This window comes from Genypterus blacodes, unplaced genomic scaffold, assembly GCF_046128005.1.
Source record: "Genypterus blacodes isolate CSIRO-AG114 ecotype Tasmania unplaced genomic scaffold, CSIRO-AGI_Gbla_v1 ptg000012l_1, whole genome shotgun sequence".
In the NCBI taxonomy this organism is placed as follows: domain Eukaryota; kingdom Metazoa; phylum Chordata; class Actinopteri; order Ophidiiformes; family Ophidiidae; genus Genypterus; species Genypterus blacodes.
In genome coordinates this window covers 6,469,500-6,491,254 of record NW_027466826.1, presented here as the reverse complement: position 1 = coordinate 6,491,254, position 21,755 = coordinate 6,469,500, and the positions used below count along the sequence as shown (strand labels likewise).

Below are 21,755 nucleotides of genomic sequence, written 5' to 3'. Positions count from 1 at the left end.
TGTGATGACCCGTGATGTAGGCTTCTACACGTGAACTCTAGTTTATATGAACGCATTTACTTTTCTATAATACCTTTGAATTTCATTTTAATACAATATTTGTTTTAATTTTGTTGGCGATACATTAATGACGAGCATTATTTACATACAATAAACCAGCGGCACGTGCATCGCCTCTGCTGCGTCAGATCACTGTGGAAACGGATTTGAAAGATTTAATTCTGTAGGATTACAAATAAATTGGTTTTCCATTTGAAATACTGTGTGTTATTTTTGTTGTGTTTTTAATTAATTTCTCCTTTAAGTATGACTATTTTTTACCTTAATTTAATTTAATTTTAGTGCCTCTGTAATATATGAAAATTGCCTCAAAATACAGAATTTTCGCTAATAATAATAAATAATTTAACTCTTCGCCTCGTTCACATATTTTTTTTTCACAATTAATTTTTAGCGGTGATGCTGTGAGGCCGCTATAGAAGTGAGTGAAAGGTTGGAATTAATGTTTGATAATCGGAAACGTTAATAAATGACACCAGAGTTCATTAAAAATGTGCTCAGAGGCAAAGTCTCGACCTGACATCACACACACACATAGAGACAAACTCACGCATCGGAATTAGGCCGTATGCGTGTGTGTGTGTGTGTGTGAGAGAGAGACGTGATCCTCCACCTCCTCTTCCTCCTAATGGGCCATTTTAGAGACATGGATCTTGGAAGGAGGGGAGACTGTGTGCACTTATCTAAACAGCGCCTTGTTGATGGTGAGAGGATGAGATTATCAGCTGCCCTCCTTTTCTTTCCACATGGTTTAGAAGCAAAGGGGGGCCTTCGTGAGCCTGATGGCGCCTGCTGCACTTGGCCACAAATAGGAGACTGCGGGACAAAGGTGTCCAGTTTCAATCTGATTTGACCCTTTAGCCCTGAGGTCAAACTGACCAGCGATTCATGGTTAGACGTTTAATATATATAAAATATTTAAATCTACTATAACGTCTTATTTTAAACTGTATTGGCCACAGAAACAAGTCATAAACGGGCCAGTTCGCTCAGTTCACGTCATCATCAATATCTTCATCTTCATCATCATCATCCTCATTTGTTATTGATTTTTATGAGAATAATTTTCTAAAGCATTTTAGCATTGAAGCCATGTTTTCATTACAATTACAATTCAACAATGACCTCACTCTTATTGGGCCTATATTGGAACGTACCATCGCTGGCAAAATGTGATTTAAAAAAAAAAACAATTATAAATCATTCTCAAGCTGAGGAAGAGGCATGTATAACGACACATGCCTCAATATCGTCTCCGTATTCTTGAATTAACAATTTATCTTATTCCCTCACATGGCTGCATGCATTTGATCTTATCCGCAGACACCGGAAACTAGAAGATAGTTCTAATCTTGAAACCCCCAATAGTGATGACTGAGACCATCCAAAGAACAATAACACACAACAAATCATATCATCACAAACGACGGAAATGATGGCTAGTCATTTTCCACACATAAGATCTATTTGTAATGACGTTCTACACGTTAATTTTGGAGATATTTGATCATTCGCTGTTTGGGATAAAAGCTGGTATGTAATTGAAAAAACGGCCTTACCTTTAATTGTCCGCACAGTGTAATCTGGGATATTAATATTATTTCAAATATATAAAGTGAGTGAGTGAGTGAGTGAGTGAGTGAGTCTGTGTGTGTGTGTGAGAGAGAGAGAGAGCGAGAGAGAGAGAGAGAGAGAGGGACAGCGAGGGAGAAAGAGAGAGAGAGAGGAGAGAGTGTGTGTGTGAGAGAGGGGGCGGGGGCGGGGGGAGAGGGTAGAGAGAGGGAGAGCATCTTGGTTGAATTCTGTCAACCATATAGGATCGACCTCTCTCTCTCTCTCTCTCTCTCTCTCTCTCTCTCTCTCTCTCTCTCTCTCTCTCTCTCTTTCTCAGCCCACCAGCTATACTCACACACTCACTCACACACACACCATAGCAGAGGGATGTCATAATTGAAGGAAAGCCAGTCTTCCTCTGGTGCGCAGTAATCCTTCCCCGTGACGCGGGACAGAGGGACATTGCCTGACTTTGACGCGCGCTCCGTGGACACATCTGTCCCCCTTTTTGGACCTTCTGAGTGTATTTTGTGATCTACACTTGTGGTTTCTCACTTTCTCGGTGGTCATAATGCTTCCGAGCCCGGTGATAGCTTCGTCCACAACACCCTTTTCAGTGAAGGACATCCTGAAGCTGGAGCTGCAACAGCAGCAACAATCTCAGCAGCAACAGCTCCAGTTCATCTCCCATTTTGGTCTCTGCGGTGCGCCGTCACAGCAGCCGGGATCTTTCCAGGTCAAACCTTTCCGTCCCCCGCACTCGCCGCCCTCCTGCATGCTGGCCGGCGGGGACAGTTCCAGTCCCATCAGCTCCGGTCTGTCTGAGAGCGAGGAGCGGATGTCCTACTTTAAGACACTGTCGGAGCGATTGGAGTCCGAGCTGCCGGTGGAGATGTTCGGCAGCGAGCCCGCGCAGAGCCGCTCTGCTGCGGAGCTCCAGCGGGAGACTGAGCGGGAAGAGCCGGAGCCAAGTGAGTCCAACCGCCCACTCAACATACACAACATTACACGGACGACTGGGTCCAAACAACAACAGGGCTGTTATTTGGAATGTTATACTTCCATTATCAGTTCAGTTAAGTGTAAAAGGTTTCAAATCTCATTCTCAATCACTTTTAAATCGACAATCTGACACATTAGTCTCAATTAATACAATCAATCATCCAATTAATGTCATATCTCACCATTAGAATAGAATAGAATAGAATAGAATAGAATAGAATAGAATAGAAGAGGCATCACATACAGCATCTAACCTACAAGACAATAACATTGCAGTGTGATGAAAACATAAGGACAGATCAAGTGTATACAGCTTAAAGTGACTTTGTTGATGAAGTTAATTCAGTTAAGTGTTGATTAAGTTAAGTGTAGATGTGTGTGATTGGCATTTGGGCCGGAGGATTCTGTGAGAAACCTATCACCACATATGCAAATTTATCCCGTGTAGTGTGTGTGTGTGTGTGTGTGTGTGTGTGTGTGTCTGTGTGTGTGTGTGTGTGTGTGTGTGTGTGCGTGTGTGAGTGTGTGTGTGCCTGCAGGTATTCACTTTAATATGACAATACATGATCTTTGTCAGTTGTGTTCAGTGTTGTTCTATAAACATGAAATGATTGCAAATATTGGTCGAACACAATCAAAGCATATTCAGATATCTGTATCCATAACATGAACACATAAGGCTGCATGAGAAGGTATCATAGGCGCGTTTTTAAAAAGATTGGAAAATGATGACCCACATACTGAATATGAAACTGAGCATGTGTTCAATTTGTAATCAACCGCCGTTTCACATATTAATTGAAATTGTAATAGTAATAATAATACTAATAACAATAGTAGTTGTAATAATCATAATCATAATAATGAATAATATCAATAATAATGATACATTATAATGATAATGATACTACTAATTATAATAATCAAGATCAAGATCAATGATAATGATACCCACAATCATAAGCATAAGAACAGTACTCATAACACTACTACCAATAATAATAATAATAATAAAAATAATAATAATAATAATAATTATAGAATAATTATTTACAGGGGTCGGGAATAAAGTACTTGACAATTAATAATAATCCTAAATTGTGAGTATGTTGTATGTATTATATGAAGTTGACTCGTGTGTGTTTATTGTCGCCGTGCAGAGAGCTGCGTGACTTCTGGGATCGGGGAGGAGTGTGAGGACGCGGACCCGGAGAAGGCCGCCGCGAAGCAGCACAGGACCCGGAGGAAACCCCGCGTCCTCTTCTCCCAGGCTCAGGTGTTCGAGCTGGAGCGGCGCTTCAAGCAGCAGCGCTACCTGTCCGCCCCGGAGAGAGAACACCTGGCCAGCTCCCTCAAGCTCACCTCCACCCAGGTCAAGATCTGGTTCCAGAACAGGAGATACAAGTGCAAGAGGCAACGGCAGGATAAGACTCTGGAGATGGCGGGTCACCACCACCATCATCACCACCACCAGCAGCAGCAGCCGCCGCCGCCGAGGAGGGTCGCTGTGCCGGTGCTGGTCCGTGATGGGAGGCCTTGTTTGTCCGGATCACAGAACTATAACCCTTCTTACACGGTCGGAGCTCCGAACCCGTACAACTACAACGGCTACCCGCCTTACAGCTACAACAACGCGGTCTACACCAACACCTACTCGTGCACTTACTCCAGTTTACCCTCTCTGCCGCCTAGCAACACCGCCAACGCGTTGATCAACATGAATTTGGGAAATATGGGCGCACAGACGCAAAGCCAAGGAGGCCCTCAAGGACAAGTGGTGACACCCTGCCAAGGAACTCTGCAAGGTATCCGGGCGTGGTAGTGCAGATTGGAAAAGACTTCTCTCTTCCCTCATCCCGTTTGTATTTAGCTTTATCATTTAAGCTTTAATACTCTGCAACTATACGGACATGTGGGGGCAGAAGAAGAAGAAGAAGAAGGCTGAAATACATCAACCCCCCATCTTGGATGATGGAGTGAACTCGTGTCCCATATTCACAACATATGACCTCCGTGACTGCTGCGATTTGATTTGACTGTTTGAGCTTCATCGCATAGAAAAAAACAATTCAAGAATCATAGGAGGGATGAGCAGATGACGCAGTATTGTGTATATAGTGTTACAGCTTTAGAGACTGACTGACTTGTGTTGAGTTACTTTGATCAACCTATTAAAAAACTGACGCCTGTTTAAAAGGGATTGGTTTGTTTGCTTCGTGGCGATTATAGACGACGAGGAAATCATATAATCTAACAAATGTGATGACTGTGTGTGTGTGTGTGTGAGAGAGAGAGACAGAGAGAGAGAGAGAGCGAGAAAGAGAGAGAGAGAGATTTATTATTTTACCACTGAAGTTCAATTGTGACTTATAAGATAAACATAAAAACAACAATGGATTTTGAATTTCTTGTTTTTAGGTATATTTCAGCAGAATTTAAAAAATACATTACAAAGATATACATGTATAATTATATATATAAATAAATGTATATAATATAAATATATAAACTCACTCAAATTATTGCTTTTGATTTAATTAATTATTTAATTATTCTTCATTAATAATTGGAGGCCTTTACAGCTGTTAGAACAAACATTTAATCTGGGTGGGAAATAAATATTGTTTATGTTATAATAGTTATTCCTGGATGCACAGTGTGTGTGTATGTGTGTGTGTTCTTGTGTGTGTGTGTGTGTGTGTGTGTGTGTGTGTGTGGGAAACTTAAGTCTGAGACAAGAAGCATAAAAAGAGGCGAGCTGATGTCCGGCCAGATTTTCAGATGGACATTAAGCAGACAGCAACGTCCACACACACACACACACACACACACACACACACACACACACACACACACACACAGCACATAAACTCTCACAAGTGCAGATCATAAAGATGACTGGACCCTCATAAATTACAGAGAATTATTTATTATTGCTGAAAAACATGACCAAACAAAACCAACTGTAAAAAGAAGCAAACAGCAAATGAACACGATTATGATTCTAATATGAGAACTTTAGCGATTAAAGCAGTTTAATATTATGGATAGACTGAGTATCTTATTATTTGTTATCTATTCTTGCTCACTTTCATACGATTTCAATCACAGTTGTGCATTTGCATCGATTTGTTTTTGTTTGTTTGTTTGTTCTTTGAGTAACCCTGCTGCTACACAGACACACACAAACACACACACACCCACATGACATGACGCAATCAGCAGGCCTCACTTCCTTCACTGAGAGGACATGATGACAGACGGAGTGATCTGTTTTCTTTCTTCCTCTGACTGAGACATTGGCGAACATTCAGGCAAGAAGGCATTCAGCTTCAAAACCACTCACTACACACACACACACACACACACACACACACACACACACACACACCCTCACACACACGCTCACGCAAAACACTCACTCGAGCCAAACCCCTGAAAAGACACAAACCTGCGTGTTCAATCAGCACTGACTGACAAAGTGTTGTAGTGGTATAAACAGGTAAAGCTGAAGTGTGTGAGTTGGTCTCTTCCATATCGGGCCCTGCGAGCAAGATGGTTGCTATTGGAGACAGTGTTTTGGGAGCTGAGCTGCTGTCTTTAGAGGTAGATAGCGATCAGTTGGATCTGTGGAGGGCCGCGGGCCTCGGCTCGTCTCGGCTCGTCCTCAGGCATCGCCGTCCTGTCGCCAGCTCTGTTTACACTGGGGACGGAGCAGCACTTCCAGGCTGACACCAGGTATGTCACACACACACCACACACACCACACCGGCCCCCGACACACAGCCAGAGGAGGCGGCAGGCGGCTGCTCAGGACAACAACACACGAGGAGGAGACAGACACACTTTGTTTACACTGCCATTCATCTAGCCATTCATAGTGTCTGTAGCCCAGGCCATGAGGTGAAAGGTGTGTGCGTGCGTGCGTGCGTGCGTGCCTGCGTGCGTGCGTGCCTGCGTGCGTGCGTGCGTGCGTGCAAGCCCATCTGCAGCCAGGCGTGTGCGAGAGAGTGACAAACAGACACAGAGAGAGAGACCCACAGAGACAGAGAGACAAAAAGACAAAGAGAGAGGGAGAGAGAGATAGAGAGAGAGAGAGAGAGAGAGAGAGAGAGAGAGAGAGGGGGAGAGAGAGATAGAGAGAGAGGGAGACAGAGACAAAGAGAGAGGGAGAGAGAGAGAGAGAGAGAGAGAGGCACAGACAGACAGACAGACAGACAGACAGGGGGGAAAGAGCGACAGAGAGAGGGACAGAGAGAGAGCGAGAGAGAGAGAGAGAGAGAGAGAGAGAGAGAGAATGACGTATGCGTCGCCCCATTCATGGTTTCACTCTCTAACTCTTTTCTGGAAACCTGGAGTTACGACCACACGGCGGCGCTACTCACCTGTTCAGTTCCAAAAGTTGTTGTCACCTGTCGAGACAAAACACAGATTCTTTGTCTTTGTCACAGATTCTTTGTCACCGGAAAGGTTCAAATATATTATAATATATTACGATCGAACTTTACTTTAATACTTTACTGATGTAAACGCAGACTGTAGGTAACAACACCGGCAAAGCTACTAGAGTTTATTATTGTCTGTCATATGTGACATTTAGAAAGTATAGATCAGGTTCAGGTCTGATTTTTATGTTAGATCACCAATGATCCCCACTGATTACTAACAGTATTGATTATGTCAGTGGAGTGAACGGTAAAGAAGCGTAAGTTTGCTATAAATATACGTTTTAGCGCTTTTTGTGTTGCATATTGGCAGAGACAGACAGACAGACAGACTCTCGTGTCCTCGTGTTTCTCACTGATGTCGTTCACTCCAGCTGATGGCCGGAGCATCTTGCATCCACATGTGACCTGCTGATCATAGAGCCACGACCTCCATCATGCCATCATGCATGTAGATAATCAACATGAACCCCGACACGCACGTGCATTCATAAAATCAAAAGAGGAAGCTTGATTTGTCACTGCAGGCTCAGAAAATCTTGACATTTTGTAAAGCTTCTCACTGCAGAGTAAATGAAACTCACCGCACCTCGCAGGATGGAACGCACCCCAGTCTCTCGTTAACCCCATGCAGCGCTTCGTATCCAGACCTCCTTGAAGACCCCACATGTCTCCTGTACCGAGCGAGATCATCATCATGTCTAACCCAACCTAATCAAGCGTGGGTCAGAACAGGAAGAGAAGCCAAACATCACAGCGTGTGTGTGTGTGTGTGTGTGTGTGTGTGTGTGTGTGAGAGAGAGGGAAGCATGTGCGCGCTGCAGAATCTGGGGAGCTGCGTGGGGCGGTGCGGAGGAGGAGGAGGAGGGACCTGGCAGAGCAGAAACCCTATCAAAGCTCCATCACACAGCTGCGCCTGCTGAGACGATCCCAACACACTTGACAGATGCAGGCTGCTCATTAGCACAGCAAAAGGGGGGCCCTCTTCATCTGACTCTTCATCAGAATTTAAGAATGAGCGAATAAAGCGAAGGATCAACTTTAAGGGCTTTTGTTTCCAGGTGGTTGATCTCTTTATGTCTGCAAAGAAACCACACGCAAGACTGGGGAGCTGTGTGTGGTTTGATCTGAATCATGACATTGAGCTTTTCGTCCTTCTCCATCAACGACATCCTCACTTTACGACATGATGTCCGGGGGAACACCTGCGCCGGACGCGGGGGGAACCGGGACAGAGACGCGAGAGACCACATCCTGTCTCACCGGGACGTGGATGGAAGTCGCGTGAAGAGTATTGGACTCAGCGTGTCAAGTGGGACCCCTCGACCCGGCACCTACAGCGAGGAATCCACAGGAGAGGAAACGGAACACCTGGAAGGTCAGTGGAGGATTCTGCCTTCTTCTATAGAGGGGGTTTTTGATTTTGCTACGGTGTTTTTAGTGGAAATGCTGATGTAGATTAGAAAGATGGAGAGAGAGAGAGAGAGAGAGAGATGGAGAGAGAGAGAGAGAGAGAGAGAGAGAGAGAGAAAGAGAGAGAGAGAGAGAGAGAGAGAGAGAGAAAGAGAGAGAGAAAGAGAGAGAGAGAGAGAGAGAGAGAGAGAGAGAGAGAGATTGGTTGAGGTCTTGTGAAATAAGAAAATAATTGATTTATTTCGCCAGATTTTTTTTTTTTTTTTTTTTTTGGAAAATGAATTCCTTTCAAAATGTGTTTGTTTAAGTAATTTTGTAAGAAAAAGACAACTTGACAAAAACGACAAAAACTTGACAATTTCAGGAGCAAATAAAACGATTCTGCTGTGTCAGGTTCTAATGTTTTCTCACTTGACTCGGCATCTGGCTCGGGGCCTCGGATCTGGGCCCTCAGGTCTGGGTTCTCGGGCTACTTCCCTTTTCTGTAGCATTTGAGACAAGGGGACACAATTAGAATAAGCGGAAATGGTCGGTTTGAGGCCATTGTGGGGAACAAACCAAGCGGGATTTCATGTTCAAATCCAAAACATTGTGTTGTGTCATCTGGTCATGTTGTTAATTCACACTCAGTGAGATCAATGTGTACCAACACACCTGGATCCGTCACCTGGATAAGTCAATTCATCACCTTCATCACAGCTGTGTAACCTCTTCACTCTCTGTGTCTGTAGAGCCGCTGTGCTGTGCGGGGCAGAGAGAGGCAGAGGAGGCGGAGGACGGAGATGAAGGCCGGCAGCGGGTCAGCTCCTCATCCGACGAGCGGCAGTCTAGGCCCGCCACCAAGAAGCGGTCCAGGGCGGCCTTCTCCCACGCACAGGTCTACGAGCTGGAGCGCCGCTTTAACGAGCAGCGGTACCTCTCCGGGACCGAGCGGGCCGACCTGGCCGGGGCTCTGAAACTCACCGAGACCCAGGTGAAGATCTGGTTTCAGAACCGGAGATATAAAACCAAACGGCGGCAAATGGCGACCGAGTTGGCGGTATGCGGCTCTCCGAAGAGAGTAGCGGTGAAGGTGCTGGTGAGGGACAATCAGAAACAGTATCACCACCGGACCCATGAGCGCCTGATCCCCGTGACTGCACCCCTGAGCCAGGCATACCAGTACCACCATCCCTGCCTGCACTGCTGCTTCCAGCCCTGGATCAGCAGGATGTCGTGTGGAGGGTTACGCTGACTCTAAAGGGTCAAACATCTACTCTGATCAGGAATATTACTTTTTATTCAGCACGAGTCTTACAAGGGTTAAAAACAATGACTCTGGAATACACGGTTAAACATTCATACAACGGAGCTCCATGCAAATGAGTGCAAATATCACAGAGGTGTGGTTTGTCAATGCAGCTTGTTTATTTAGACAACAATAGAAGTTGTGTTTATTCATGGCTCATACAATCTTAATATGAATAAAAGTGGCTGGAGGACAAAACAACAAAAAGCTAAATTTAACTTTGACGGTCTAACTAGCCTGCAGTGAATATTTGTATGTGGTTTAGACACCTTCTGTGTTTCTATTGGTCCATTGTTTGTGAGCTTAAATAGATCTGAATTTCTTCCCTGATCCATTAAGAAACTCATTAATGTGGAATCTTGAGTCCTGTTTCTGTAATTCTGGAACAGCAAATTCCACCAAAACCACAATTTCAAAACAAGAAGAATAGCATTTAGTCCGCAAGGCAATGACAAGAGCCAAATGACCCAAACACACTCAACATACACTTTGTGCTTTACAATGTGCAGAAACTATGCACGTTGTTTAATAAGGATGCTCCCAAATCCTCATCACTATTATTTATTCAACCATTCTCATCTCAAATAGCTTTAACAACAAATCAAAATCAATGTGGGCTTCAGGTTGATCAGTTCAGTGCGACAACATTCTATAGGTTTTAGATGTTCTCTTTAATGAGACGCGTCATTTAGAGGATTCTAACTTCTGAACGCCTTATTTCAAGGTGTTAAAAGACTGAGTTTGTCAAATTACCTGCTATTTTGTATTTATTGGCTATTAAAGACAAGTTAAGACCCGCAATTGAACATTCTTCACGTTTTGTGTTTCCGGTCTTAATGATTTGAAATGTGTGTGTGTGTGTGTGTGTGTGTGTGTGTGTGTGTGTGTGTGTGTGTGTGTGTGTGTGTGTGTGTTGGTCAGGGATGAATTTGTGTGCAGTGAAAGCAGATTTAGTGGCTTTAAGGCTGAACAAAGATGGCTAATGACCAAAAAAGTGTGTGTGTGTGTGTGTGTGTGTGTTTGGACACTGCTGTCTGCTTAATGTCTATCTGTGAATCTGGCCGGACATCAGCTCCCCTTTTATTCTCTTTTTTTGCTTCTTGTCTCGGACACACACACACACACACACACACACACACACACACACACACACACACACACACACACACACACACACACACAGGCAAGTCTCTCTCAAATACAAGTTCCCAGACAGAGAAGTCACAGATCAAATTAAGTCTCAAGTCATAAAACCTTGAGCCATCAAAGCTGTATCAGTCATGTACAATGTCAAAATGTGTGTACCCTCTAGTTATTGAGTATCTGAGGAAGTTGTTTTGAATAAAAAGCTGTTGATTAATGGTTAAGTTAAATGGTTAAATTGTCCTTTCATCTGACACTTTTTAATAGTATCAAAAGGTGTCAAAAGTCCAAGCGAAGTCCCATTGTTCTCAAAGACAAAGTTGAGTTGCAAAAAATGTTGGATCATGTCAAGTCAAGTCTAAAGTTACAACAAATGTGTCTACAGCTCTGGTGATGTTTGGAATGTGTTTGGAGCAGGTCTGTGGTTTTTGTTGTTTATAGAGAGTCCTGCACGAGCTGCATGAGTCAGAGACGGCCAATAGACCGAGGAGATGTTGCCCCATGCAACCAGCATAGAATTCAGCACACATTAATCATGTCTAACGGAGAAGACTGTACCCTCATCCCAAAGGTATACACCCAACACACTGCTGAGAGGAAAATAAAAGCAAACGATAATTCTTAAATGGGCTCAGTGATTTTATAGTTTATTTGTGGTCACCGGCCAATCAGCATTAGGCACCAAAGCCTGCAGCTCCCGGGCAGCTCTCACTACAGATCTACAGATAAGAGCTTTTTTCTCTACGTGGTTAGGATTTTAGTGGTTGATAACAGTAAATGCATCAGATGGAGTTTTCAGTTTCCCCGCATTTGGGTAGAGTTCTACAAATAGCAAGCAAATATCACTATGAGAACATGGATTGCAGCTTTTTAAGACATAAAATGTAAAAATACATACTTTAACTTCACTTTTTCCCACAACAACCTGTTTGGCAGAGAGGATTACCTTGTGTCCCACACTGGCACCGGTCCAAACCTCAATTATCTCTTTTACATCAAAACACCACTTTAAACCGCGCTAAGTGCTTAGTTCTGCGCTCAACAGGTTTCTGGGTGGGAGGGATTTCTTTTTCCGACTGTCCAACTACAAATGACGAGAACACAATTAAGTCTAATCATTTCCATTTAGCAAGGGAGTATCATTGGAAGTGGTAATTTGCTTTTCAAGACTAAATCCACTGCCACACAGGAGTGATTTGCCAACAAAAGGTCATGGCGGTGCATTCTTGCTCTGAGGAATGCCACTGCCTGCTCTGATTATTCGCATTGTGTAAGGGAATATTTCCATTGTGGTCTACCGTGACCAGATAAAAGAAGAAAGAGGAGTATTTGTTCTTGTGATGCCAGATCAACAACTGAGTAGAGAGTGAATTACAGAGACAGAGAAAGGTTTAACTTTAGATTGTTTTGCATAGTGTCAGTTGGGTTTGATCTGCCGGAGCGAGCTGAACCGGGTCAATGGCTTTGCAACAACTTGTATAACACTCCTTACATACCTCAACACTATAGCTCCATATTCCTTATCCTATACATGATGAAGGAGGTGAACAAAATATTAACAAACCCAATCAAAAGACATAAATAAGAATGAATTCATATTGCCGACATATATTATCTGTTTGGCCAAAGCCTCAAAAGTCTCAAGTGTCGTCCAAAAACATAAGAAGCACACTATGGGTTCTTGTTGGAGCTACAAGCCCATATTGATTGTGTTCTATTGAATTATTTCATTGACTGATCCAACAGTGATAGGATTTGAGTCCTTTTGAGGTTCTAGGAAGAGATATTGCGACTGTGAGGCTACAGTGGTAACCATGAGACACCGTGCAGCCCTGAAGAGAAGGGCAGAAGAAACAACTAGAATAATAATAGTACTTCATTCATCTAGTTATTATAAATTCTCATAAAGGAACATTGATAGGTTGGGTTGAACACCCTGAAGAAGTCAAAGAACATGACTCTCACAGTGGTCTGTCGTTGTCGGAGGTACTGGGAAGCCTTCTTCAGTACCGGCACCAGACAGGATGTCTTGCATAGCACAGGGACCTTCTCTAAAAATGAAGACATTCTGCAGCACATGTTTTCAGGACCTTGGGCTGATGCCGTCGGGACCCGCTGCCTTGCCTGGGCGGGGTCTGCACAGTTATTTCTTCTTCTTCTTTGGAAGATGAGAAGCTTATTTAGATGCAAATCAATGTACAGACAACTGCTATACGTTGGGCCCTTAGAATCTGTGCTCAGAGGTCCATTGTCTAGCAATTCAGATAAACACTAGAACTGAATGTACACACAGGTTTTAGTCACTGGTTTGATTTTAATTACTGTCTTATGTGCCTGTGAAGTGAAGGCTTTGGCTGCACATACAATACTTGGATCAATTCAACACTGGTTTTCATCTCTTCATTGTGTAGTTTAGTTTTGTTATGTTTGTTGATAGCAGCCTAAAGTTTTAATTACCCCTGAGCCATCAAGCTTTTGAATTTATGCAGCAAAATTCAATGCTTACACATGTCAACAATTGGAGTTGTCCTTTGCTTGGAACTCCCTTGTAAGCTGGTGTGAAAAGGCTCACCCACAAACATGTTCCTCTTCCTCTTTGAACAGCCACCAACACCACCCTGCTGTCGTGTTCCAACAAAACATTAAAGGGCACATTTAAGAATGACTTAATGCCAGTAAAATGTAATTACAATAGGTAATTTCCTGCTGTCTTTTATGTTGCTGCATATTTCTCAGATGAGTAGAATGTAATGAGGGTGCAGCCGGCCTACAATAGCACAGGAATGACACTCCTCAGCTAATCCATGCTTGGCCGCACTTTTAAGACTCAAATGCATTGACTGAGAATTCTCACAAGGCTCCTGAAGTACAGTTACACCTACATTCCCTATGAGACTATTGTAACAGGAATTATTTTCTCAAGGGCCTCGTTGATTTGAATAATATCATCTTAACATAACGGCTGCTGCTGTTCAGACCAATGGAACACATTTACTGTATCTGGAAGCGCCAAGTCCAAAACTTTGGACCTGGACCTTAACAGATCTGTGGAAAAGATCAGGAACAATTCAGCAGGGAAGAACGTCTCGTCATTTTTCTTTCACTTAGAACAGATAAGGAGTCTGCTTGGATCCACTTGGATGTACTGACTCAGAGCTCAGATATGAGGCAACAGCACAGAATCCAACCTGATTGGACTGAATATGATTTGGACGCAACCATAGTCTGGCCTGGTGCGAGGCAAAGTCCTCTCTCAGCACCTCTACTTCAAATGATTAGAGAGCATGAAGCTTGAGATACAAGGTTCTCACTGGAAATTCTTCTGTTGTTCTTGTACTTTAATATGTGGAAATGTAACTGCTGGTGCTTAAAGGTTTGGTTAAACATGTACACTTTAGACATTGAACTTTTGACATTGTGAATTTGTCACTTTTACTAAAGTTTGTGTTTTTTTCTGGTGTTAATGTGTTGGCCTGGGGCAGACAAGGGGCAGGACTCAGGAAGGAATGGGGTCATGGTTAATACCCTAAAAAGATTTGCTTCTGACCTTTGACCCTTTGACTCTCTCTCTCTCTCTCTTTCTCCCACTCTCTCTCTTTCTCTCACACACACACACACACAAACACCCCCCCTCTCACACACACACACACACATGCACGCACGCACGCACGCACACACACACAAACACACACACACACGCGCTCACACACACACATACACTGGAAATAATCCCACCCAGAGGACTCTTCATGTCTGTCCCAGAAACTATTAGCAGATAGCCTCAGTGCATGTAGGAATGTAAACATTTACAGTAAAAGCTAAAAGACATCAGCTCCCTCTGAGGAAGGCACATCAATCACACACCGACCACATCAGCACTCACAGGCCCGTCTGCTCTCTGAGGGAATCACACATAACACACCAATCTGAACACATGCTGTATGAATGTACTGTTTGGTATTTTTCATGTCTGTTTGGCCCGTATGAGGCAATTACAGTAAATGTTTGCAGTGAAAAAACAAATTCATGAGATCATATATTCCCTCTTTGGTCACATATATATCATCACTACAGCTGTTATCTTGAAGCTCTCCTCTTCCCCTCTTTTATCGTTTTAGTTAAGTTCCTGATTGAAGACTTAATCTTCATGATATGTTTTAATACGCATGCTTACATTTAGTACTTCACAAATTCATTATGATTAGGTTATGAGTCAGCATAATTTGTTTTATTCTATGTTTAAGTATTTTTATCTATAATTTATAAATTTAAATTTTTCCTGTTTTTATCATGTATGATCTTTGTCTCCTTGTTGCTTTTTTGTCTTGAAGAACACTATTTTTAGACCCATATCATATGGAATGTGCTATATAAACAAACAACTTGATTAAACTAAAACTAAAAAAGACTAGTTGCCGTCCACCCATCCATCCTCTTTATCGTTTATTCCATTCAGGATTATCAACAAATCCCACAAAAAGACAAAAAACTGTATTGTCTGGTAATATTGAACTATAAGTGGTCAGTGTCTTTGTAATCAAGCCTGGTATAACTTTGGCCAATGACGTAAAACTGTAAAGAAATGGATGAGCTTTGATCTTTGAAGTTAAATGAGTTTTCACATAAATAAGGATGTCTTTACACAATAAGAATAAAAGCTTTTCACTTTATTGACTGTACTTAATTATAGAATGTATCGATATGGAGTAAGTATCTATGTAACAAGAATGAATAAGAAATACAGCAATTTCCTTCAAATTCCTTCAAATTTCTTGAACTCGTGAAAAGTAATAATGTTGAAACAAAAAACTAATTCCTGAAATTCCAGGTTGTTTATTTTGTTTTTATTCACCTCTCCTCATTTCTGTGACTTCACGTCTGGCCTTTGAGTGTTTCCTGCTTGTCTGATTGTCCGGCCCTCCATGATTAGTTTCCCCTTTTGTTCATGTTCCCCGCACCTGCCGTCTTGTGACTCTGTCATCAGTTCGCGCTCCTCCTCTCCACCGGTGGTTTACACACCTGATCCTCATTCCCCCAAGTGTACATATACTCCCTGTTTTCCTTTGTCCTTTGCTAGTTTGTTCTTGTGTTACTCCTAACCTTTCCTGTATACGTCGTCGTTCCTTGTTTTCATAAGTCCTTTAAAGTTTCCTGAAGTCTGCCATGCGTCGTTTTTCCTTTCAGGGATTTACTTTTCTCCTGTTCTTGTGTTGCCAAAATGCTAAATTAATGTCATCCTAATCCTACACATTTCAGCAGTCTCAACTGAGCATGCTTAGAACTCCAGCAATCAGTCCTCCGTGTTTGTTAGAGGAAGGTGAAGGGTCACAGAGAGGATTAGAAAGGTCGGCAGATGAGCCCACCCACAACCTATTAAGAGCAGGCTTATTTAGGAAGCAACACAGATCACAGACTGTGTGTGTGTGTGTGTGTGTGTGTGCGTGCAATTTTAAAATACACAATTTAAAATTTTTACATAACATGACAATAAAATGTCCCCCTATATTATGAACAAAATTATGATCCATATCCATACTGTACCTATATGTGTTGAACATTGTGCTGTACTAAATATATAATCCAATTGTACTGCTAATACTTGTTTATTTGTATTTCTGTAAAATTAAAAACAGATAATTCGTCTTTGAATAAATGATTTGAGTACACGCCCACTCCTGCTGTGGAAACAAGTAGTTCAACTTCTCTGCCCATAGATGGACACTTAAATACAGTGAAGGCTTAGAACCTGCTTGCTGTATTTCTCTCCTCAGACTCGCATCTCTCATCTCTCATCGTCCCACGCACATGCACAGACACACACTCCTTCAGAGCCAGCCAGAGGAATCCAAATGTTTTAATTAAAGGTGATAAGCAGAGACAAGCAAAGCATTGAGCAGCTCTGACACAGAGACAACTACTATCAGTGGACTGATAAAGAAACTACTCACGCCCCACTTATGACCTCTCAAACTGTACTCCTCCTCCTCCTGCTCTTCCTGTTCCACTCCTCATCCCTGGCAGAAGGGATGTGAAACTTTCTGCAAAGCCAGATTGTTGTCTCTCCTTCTCTTTTGGCTACATTTCATGAATTTCTCTCGGTGTTGATTAAACGCAGTTGGAGCTGATGTTCTTGCTCTTGATACAATATTGTTCACTTCAATAGAAACCATTCAGAAGACTCGGGGCCAAAAAATTTTTGGAAAGGAAGAAACCTTGGGAGAGACATTTTGTGAAAAATGACAAACAACCTGAGTCCTGAGAGAGAGACCAATTGAGAGGGAGAGGGAGAGAGAGAGTCCCTTTGTAGAGTCTTGATGCTGGAGCAGTAGTCCATGTAGGTAGTAAGGGGTGATATGTGTGTGTGTGTGGAGGGGGTCAGCATGGTGGATGGGGTCCGGGAACCTTGCTGGTCCACACACTCGACGACCTGCTGGGGTTGGGGGCCCTCTGGCGTGGAGACAGACAGCACAGCAGCCATTAGAACTGGACAACAGCCCCACAGGCCAGAGTTAGAATAAGTAGAAGGGCAGAACAGACAAGACAGTGGGACAGTCGAGAAGGAGAGAATAGAAAGAGAGAGAGAGCAGAATAGAACAGCTGCTATCTCATCCTGTTCACACTGCCCATACTACTACTGACCAAATAAGGCTTTTTTACTTTTCGTCAAGATTTAAAGATGGCAACAGAGTTTGTCACTTTAATGAGTGCGGGAACTTTTTGGGATAGCGAGCTATATTGAAACTCAAGTCTGATGTCACAAAGCTGACTCCCTCCTGCTCTCACTCTGTTGCCACGGTAGCAGAATTAGTTTGTGATACGAACACAGGAAGGTCCCAGGAGCTGAACGCGGACTTTAATTTATCAAGGAGAGATTTACTGCATTGATTGAGGGGCTGGTAGAGGGGCTGAGGTCAGGGAGGAGAGTGCGGCGAGGTGGTCACACACACACACACACACACACACACACACACACACACACACACACACACATACTCAAAGTAAAATAGATGAAATAATTCAAAACAAAAGACAAAAGTATAGAATAGCGCAACAACTCTACTCTTTCAGTAAGGAAACAATTAAAACTGTAATTGGCATGAATAGTTGTATATTTGAATGGCCTGTACGATTTTCAACAGACTAGTGTGTGTGTGTGGACTGCAGCCCAAAGGCAAAGCAGTTAAGCTTATTTGACAGGAAGGAAAGACGTCTTTCTTTTCAAGATCAAGTTCAAAGTGCAGGAGGCCGGCTTCTTCCTCTGTGTCCCTGACTGCACCTGTGAGGTTTTGGCAGTCTCACACACTCTCATGCACACGTAGGCGCACACACATTCTCACACACACACACACACACACACACACACACACACACACACACACACACACACACACACACACTGAGCTTTAAGACTCGAAGTGTCTGATGAACTGCAGCATTGTTACGAATGAATGCAGATGTCGGATACTTTCTCCTCTGTCTCAAATGTTGTGACATATTTCTTTAGAGGGTAAGCAAGGTCAAAAAAAACCTCTAACAAACCTTTCAAAGAGCTGCAACTCAACACACACAAACACATGCACGCACGCACGCACAAGTGTACATCTACAAGCACACATGCACACATCGCTCAAGTCCAAAACAAAAGTTGTCTGTCATTCTTGTGTAAGCAGTGTGGACAAGATACTTTGAGTGTGTGAGTGAGTGTGTGTGTGTGTGTGTGTGTGTGTGTGTGTGTGTGTGTGTGTGTGTGTGTGTGTGTGTGTGTGTGTGTTTTGCTTTGATCACAAAGGGATCATAGCAGAATAAAGTATTCATTTAGGAACACTCCCTAGGCACTGCTGGCAGTTGTAATATATGATATCAGTTTACCAGCATCAGTAACATTACTCCCCTTTTCTCTCCTTCCTGAAATATCAGGGGTCTCCAAATCAGTCCCCAGGGAGCTGCCTTATGTTTCCCCACCCATATTCTGACACCAAGGGCTGGTCGATCTGTATCATGTGACATCTAAATGTACTTCTCTCTTGCTTTTGAACGAATATGGCTGTATAGTTGTAACTTTGGGCTAGATAACGCTACCCCCGCCTCTATTATGTCAGTATCTGAGAGCCTAAGAATTCCCGGTATACCAGGTGAAAGCAGCTAATGATATGGTTGGATTGAAAACATGCAGGGCAGCTTATCAAGGAGCAGCTAATGGACAAGATATCCCATCATATGGGAAAGATCTAAGTGTCAGACTGGTGTTGTTGCTGTCTAAATCATGTTAATATTTCAGAGCTAAGTCTCTAAAAGTTCAGCCAAGGAAGAAAAAAGAAGGATTGTGATGAGGACTGGGTTGAGTTACAGTATTCCTGAATCGCTCTTTAAACCAATGGCTCAGCTGCCTAAACACATTTATCAAGTTCAGGCAGTTAGACACCGTTTGCAAATCTAAGCCAATCTTTCTGCAAATCTCTAAACACATTCTCACTCACTAAAATAAAGAGACTCATAATTGTTCACACTAATCAAACACAGAATAGAAGCCAGTCCAGAGTTCACACACAGGCACAGGTGCATTTAGAATAGAATAGAATAGAATAGAAAAGCGTTTATTGTCATTGTACATGATAATACAACAAAATGCATTTGTGCTGTGCCTGAATCTTTGAACAGTAATAAATAAACAGCAATAAACTATAAATAAACAACTATAAATAAATAATAAATGACAATAAATAAACAACACACAGTTCCATCCCATATGACATCACGACATCCCATATGACATCACAACATCACAAGACATCACACAACACCCCATATGACATCACTTGTCCCATTCCCCATATGACATCACATGACATCATAGCTGAAGATGACCATAGCTCAAGATGCCCAATATGTCCAAGATGCCCAATATGTCCCAATATTGCAATTGACTTTTGGGGTACTAACTTGTCTAATGTTTGATTTTGTTGAGTTCACTTATATCAACAATATTTAATGTTGATACCAACAATGGATGCAAGTGGTAAGTAAGTGTACAGGACAATTCTATGCCACTAGTCTACTATTACTGTAAATGGCACTATATTGTCGTCTTTGTTCTTTGGGTTTACTCTATATGGAGGAAGACTAACCCTGATCCCTGTCCTTAGCCTCGTCCTCCAGCTCTTTCTGGGGGATCCCAAGATGTTCACCGGAGGCAAAATAGTCTAGATTTCCATTTAAAGATGTCCCCAAGGAGGTGTTACAAGAGGCAACCTGATCAGATGACTGGAACCACTGGCTCCTTTCAACATGAAAGAGCAGCAACTCCTTGTGAGGTGAGGAGGAAGTAGAAGTTCACAATCCATCATTGTTCAAGCTACACCAGCTCAAACCATGTTAGACACATTCTTTTATCCCAAAATCCCAAAATTTAGGAAAGCTTTTCTCTTTCTCCTCTTGGCTGCACTCCTCTTCTCCCATCAAAAGGTGCTCTATGTCCCTGAAGTGGGAGAGCGAAGCAGCAGCAGCCAAAGGGATCACAGCAACAGCTCCTTTATCCAGCAGCACCCGTAAGGAGCGTGAGATCACAACCTGAACGTGTGTGTATCGCAGCCAGTAAGATGGAGAGCCTAACATCACACCTAATCCATTCCATGTTGGCAAGGATGGAATAAAGTCGGAATATTACGGCGTGATCCTGTATCACCCTGTAATTCATGCTGAGTGGTCTAGTTATGATTTGTCTGAATATATGGAGAGAGATCTGACGAGAAGCAACAAAAGACCGATAAATATGCAGAGAGGAGAAAAGGTGGACAAATGAGAGAGAGAGAACCTGACCGGAGCGCTTCGGGCCTTCACATTCCTAAGTATGCATGGATTGTGTGTGTGTGTGTGCGTGTGCGTGTGTGCATGTGTGTGTGAGAGAGAGAAAGCACCACTTCACAGGTGTTTGCTGAAAGGGGATTTGACCGCAAGCTTCAGTTTCCAAAACATGGGCTTACAGCAATACACATAGAGCTTTATGCGTGTGTGTGTGTGTGTGTGTGTGTGTGTGTGTGTGTGTGTGTGTGTGTGTGTGTGTGTGTGTGTGTGTATCCAAATAAAGTTGGCCTTGAAAGTGACAGTGACAACTAGAAATGAGAGAGAGATGGGACATGCTGTGTTAACCCTATGCTGCCCCACTGCTTCGATAGATCTGCGAGAGAGAGAGAGAGAGAGAGAGAGAGAGAGAGAGAGAGAGAGGAGGGAGAGAGAGAGAGAGAGAGAGAGACATAATGTTGTACACACGTGGGCAGAGAGAAAGAGAAACGCTTCATTAACACTCACTGTTTGAACAGGTGTCTGTCTGACTACCACACAGGTTGTGTGAGTGTGTGAGTGTGTCACTCCTCACTATGATCGCAAAGCCTCTACTTTGTTTATGTTTTGTGCAGACCTTTAGATTTCTCACAAATTACATTTGCGTTGAACTTTTGTATTATTAAAAAGTATATCCTTTGTGTGTCTTTTTACAAATCTTTGCACATTTAAGGAATTGTTATGTAATGTTGTGTACTGATCAAATAAGAACTCCATGTGAAAGATGTGCTTCGTTCTGCATCATGTTGACTTCCAAAGCTTCTCTGGTGCATGGAGCTTTTCTGTACTGATTCAGTGTTGATGTCTATTTGCTGTCAGTCTGACTTGTTTCTGTTCTTGAGGGTAAAAGTTGAGATCTGCACCTGTGCTGAAGACACCTCCAACTGAAATTGAATCCCCAAAACTGCATAAATGCTCCAAATGTCTGTTGTACTGATTTGTCATTCATCCATGGCCTCAGGCTTCTCTAAAAAGAACACAACATTGTTGAGCAGAAATTGACCCAATTGATG

At 42.8% G+C, this 21,755-nt stretch overlaps 2 protein-coding genes across 2 annotated transcripts; both read left to right on the top strand.

Annotated features, from left to right (window-relative positions):
• The first annotated feature begins 1,908 nt into the window (after nt 1-1,908).
• nkx2.3 (NK2 homeobox 3) lies at nt 1,909-5,040 on the top strand. The gene is made up of 2 exons (XM_076165058.1): nt 1,909-2,585; nt 3,777-5,040. The coding sequence occupies exons 1-2, from the start codon at nt 2,186-2,188 to the stop codon at nt 4,436-4,438; spliced, it is 1,062 nt and encodes a 353-aa protein (XP_076021173.1). The 5' UTR covers nt 1,909-2,185; the 3' UTR covers nt 4,439-5,040.
• A 2,902-nt stretch (nt 5,041-7,942) lies between these two features.
• On the top strand, nt 7,943-11,320 carry nkx3.3 (NK3 homeobox 3). Its single transcript, XM_076162054.1, has 2 exons — nt 7,943-8,439; nt 9,206-11,320. The coding sequence occupies exons 1-2, from the start codon at nt 8,196-8,198 to the stop codon at nt 9,706-9,708; spliced, it is 747 nt and encodes a 248-aa protein (XP_076018169.1). The 5' UTR covers nt 7,943-8,195; the 3' UTR covers nt 9,709-11,320.
• The last annotated feature ends 10,435 nt before the right edge of the window (nt 11,321-21,755 follow it).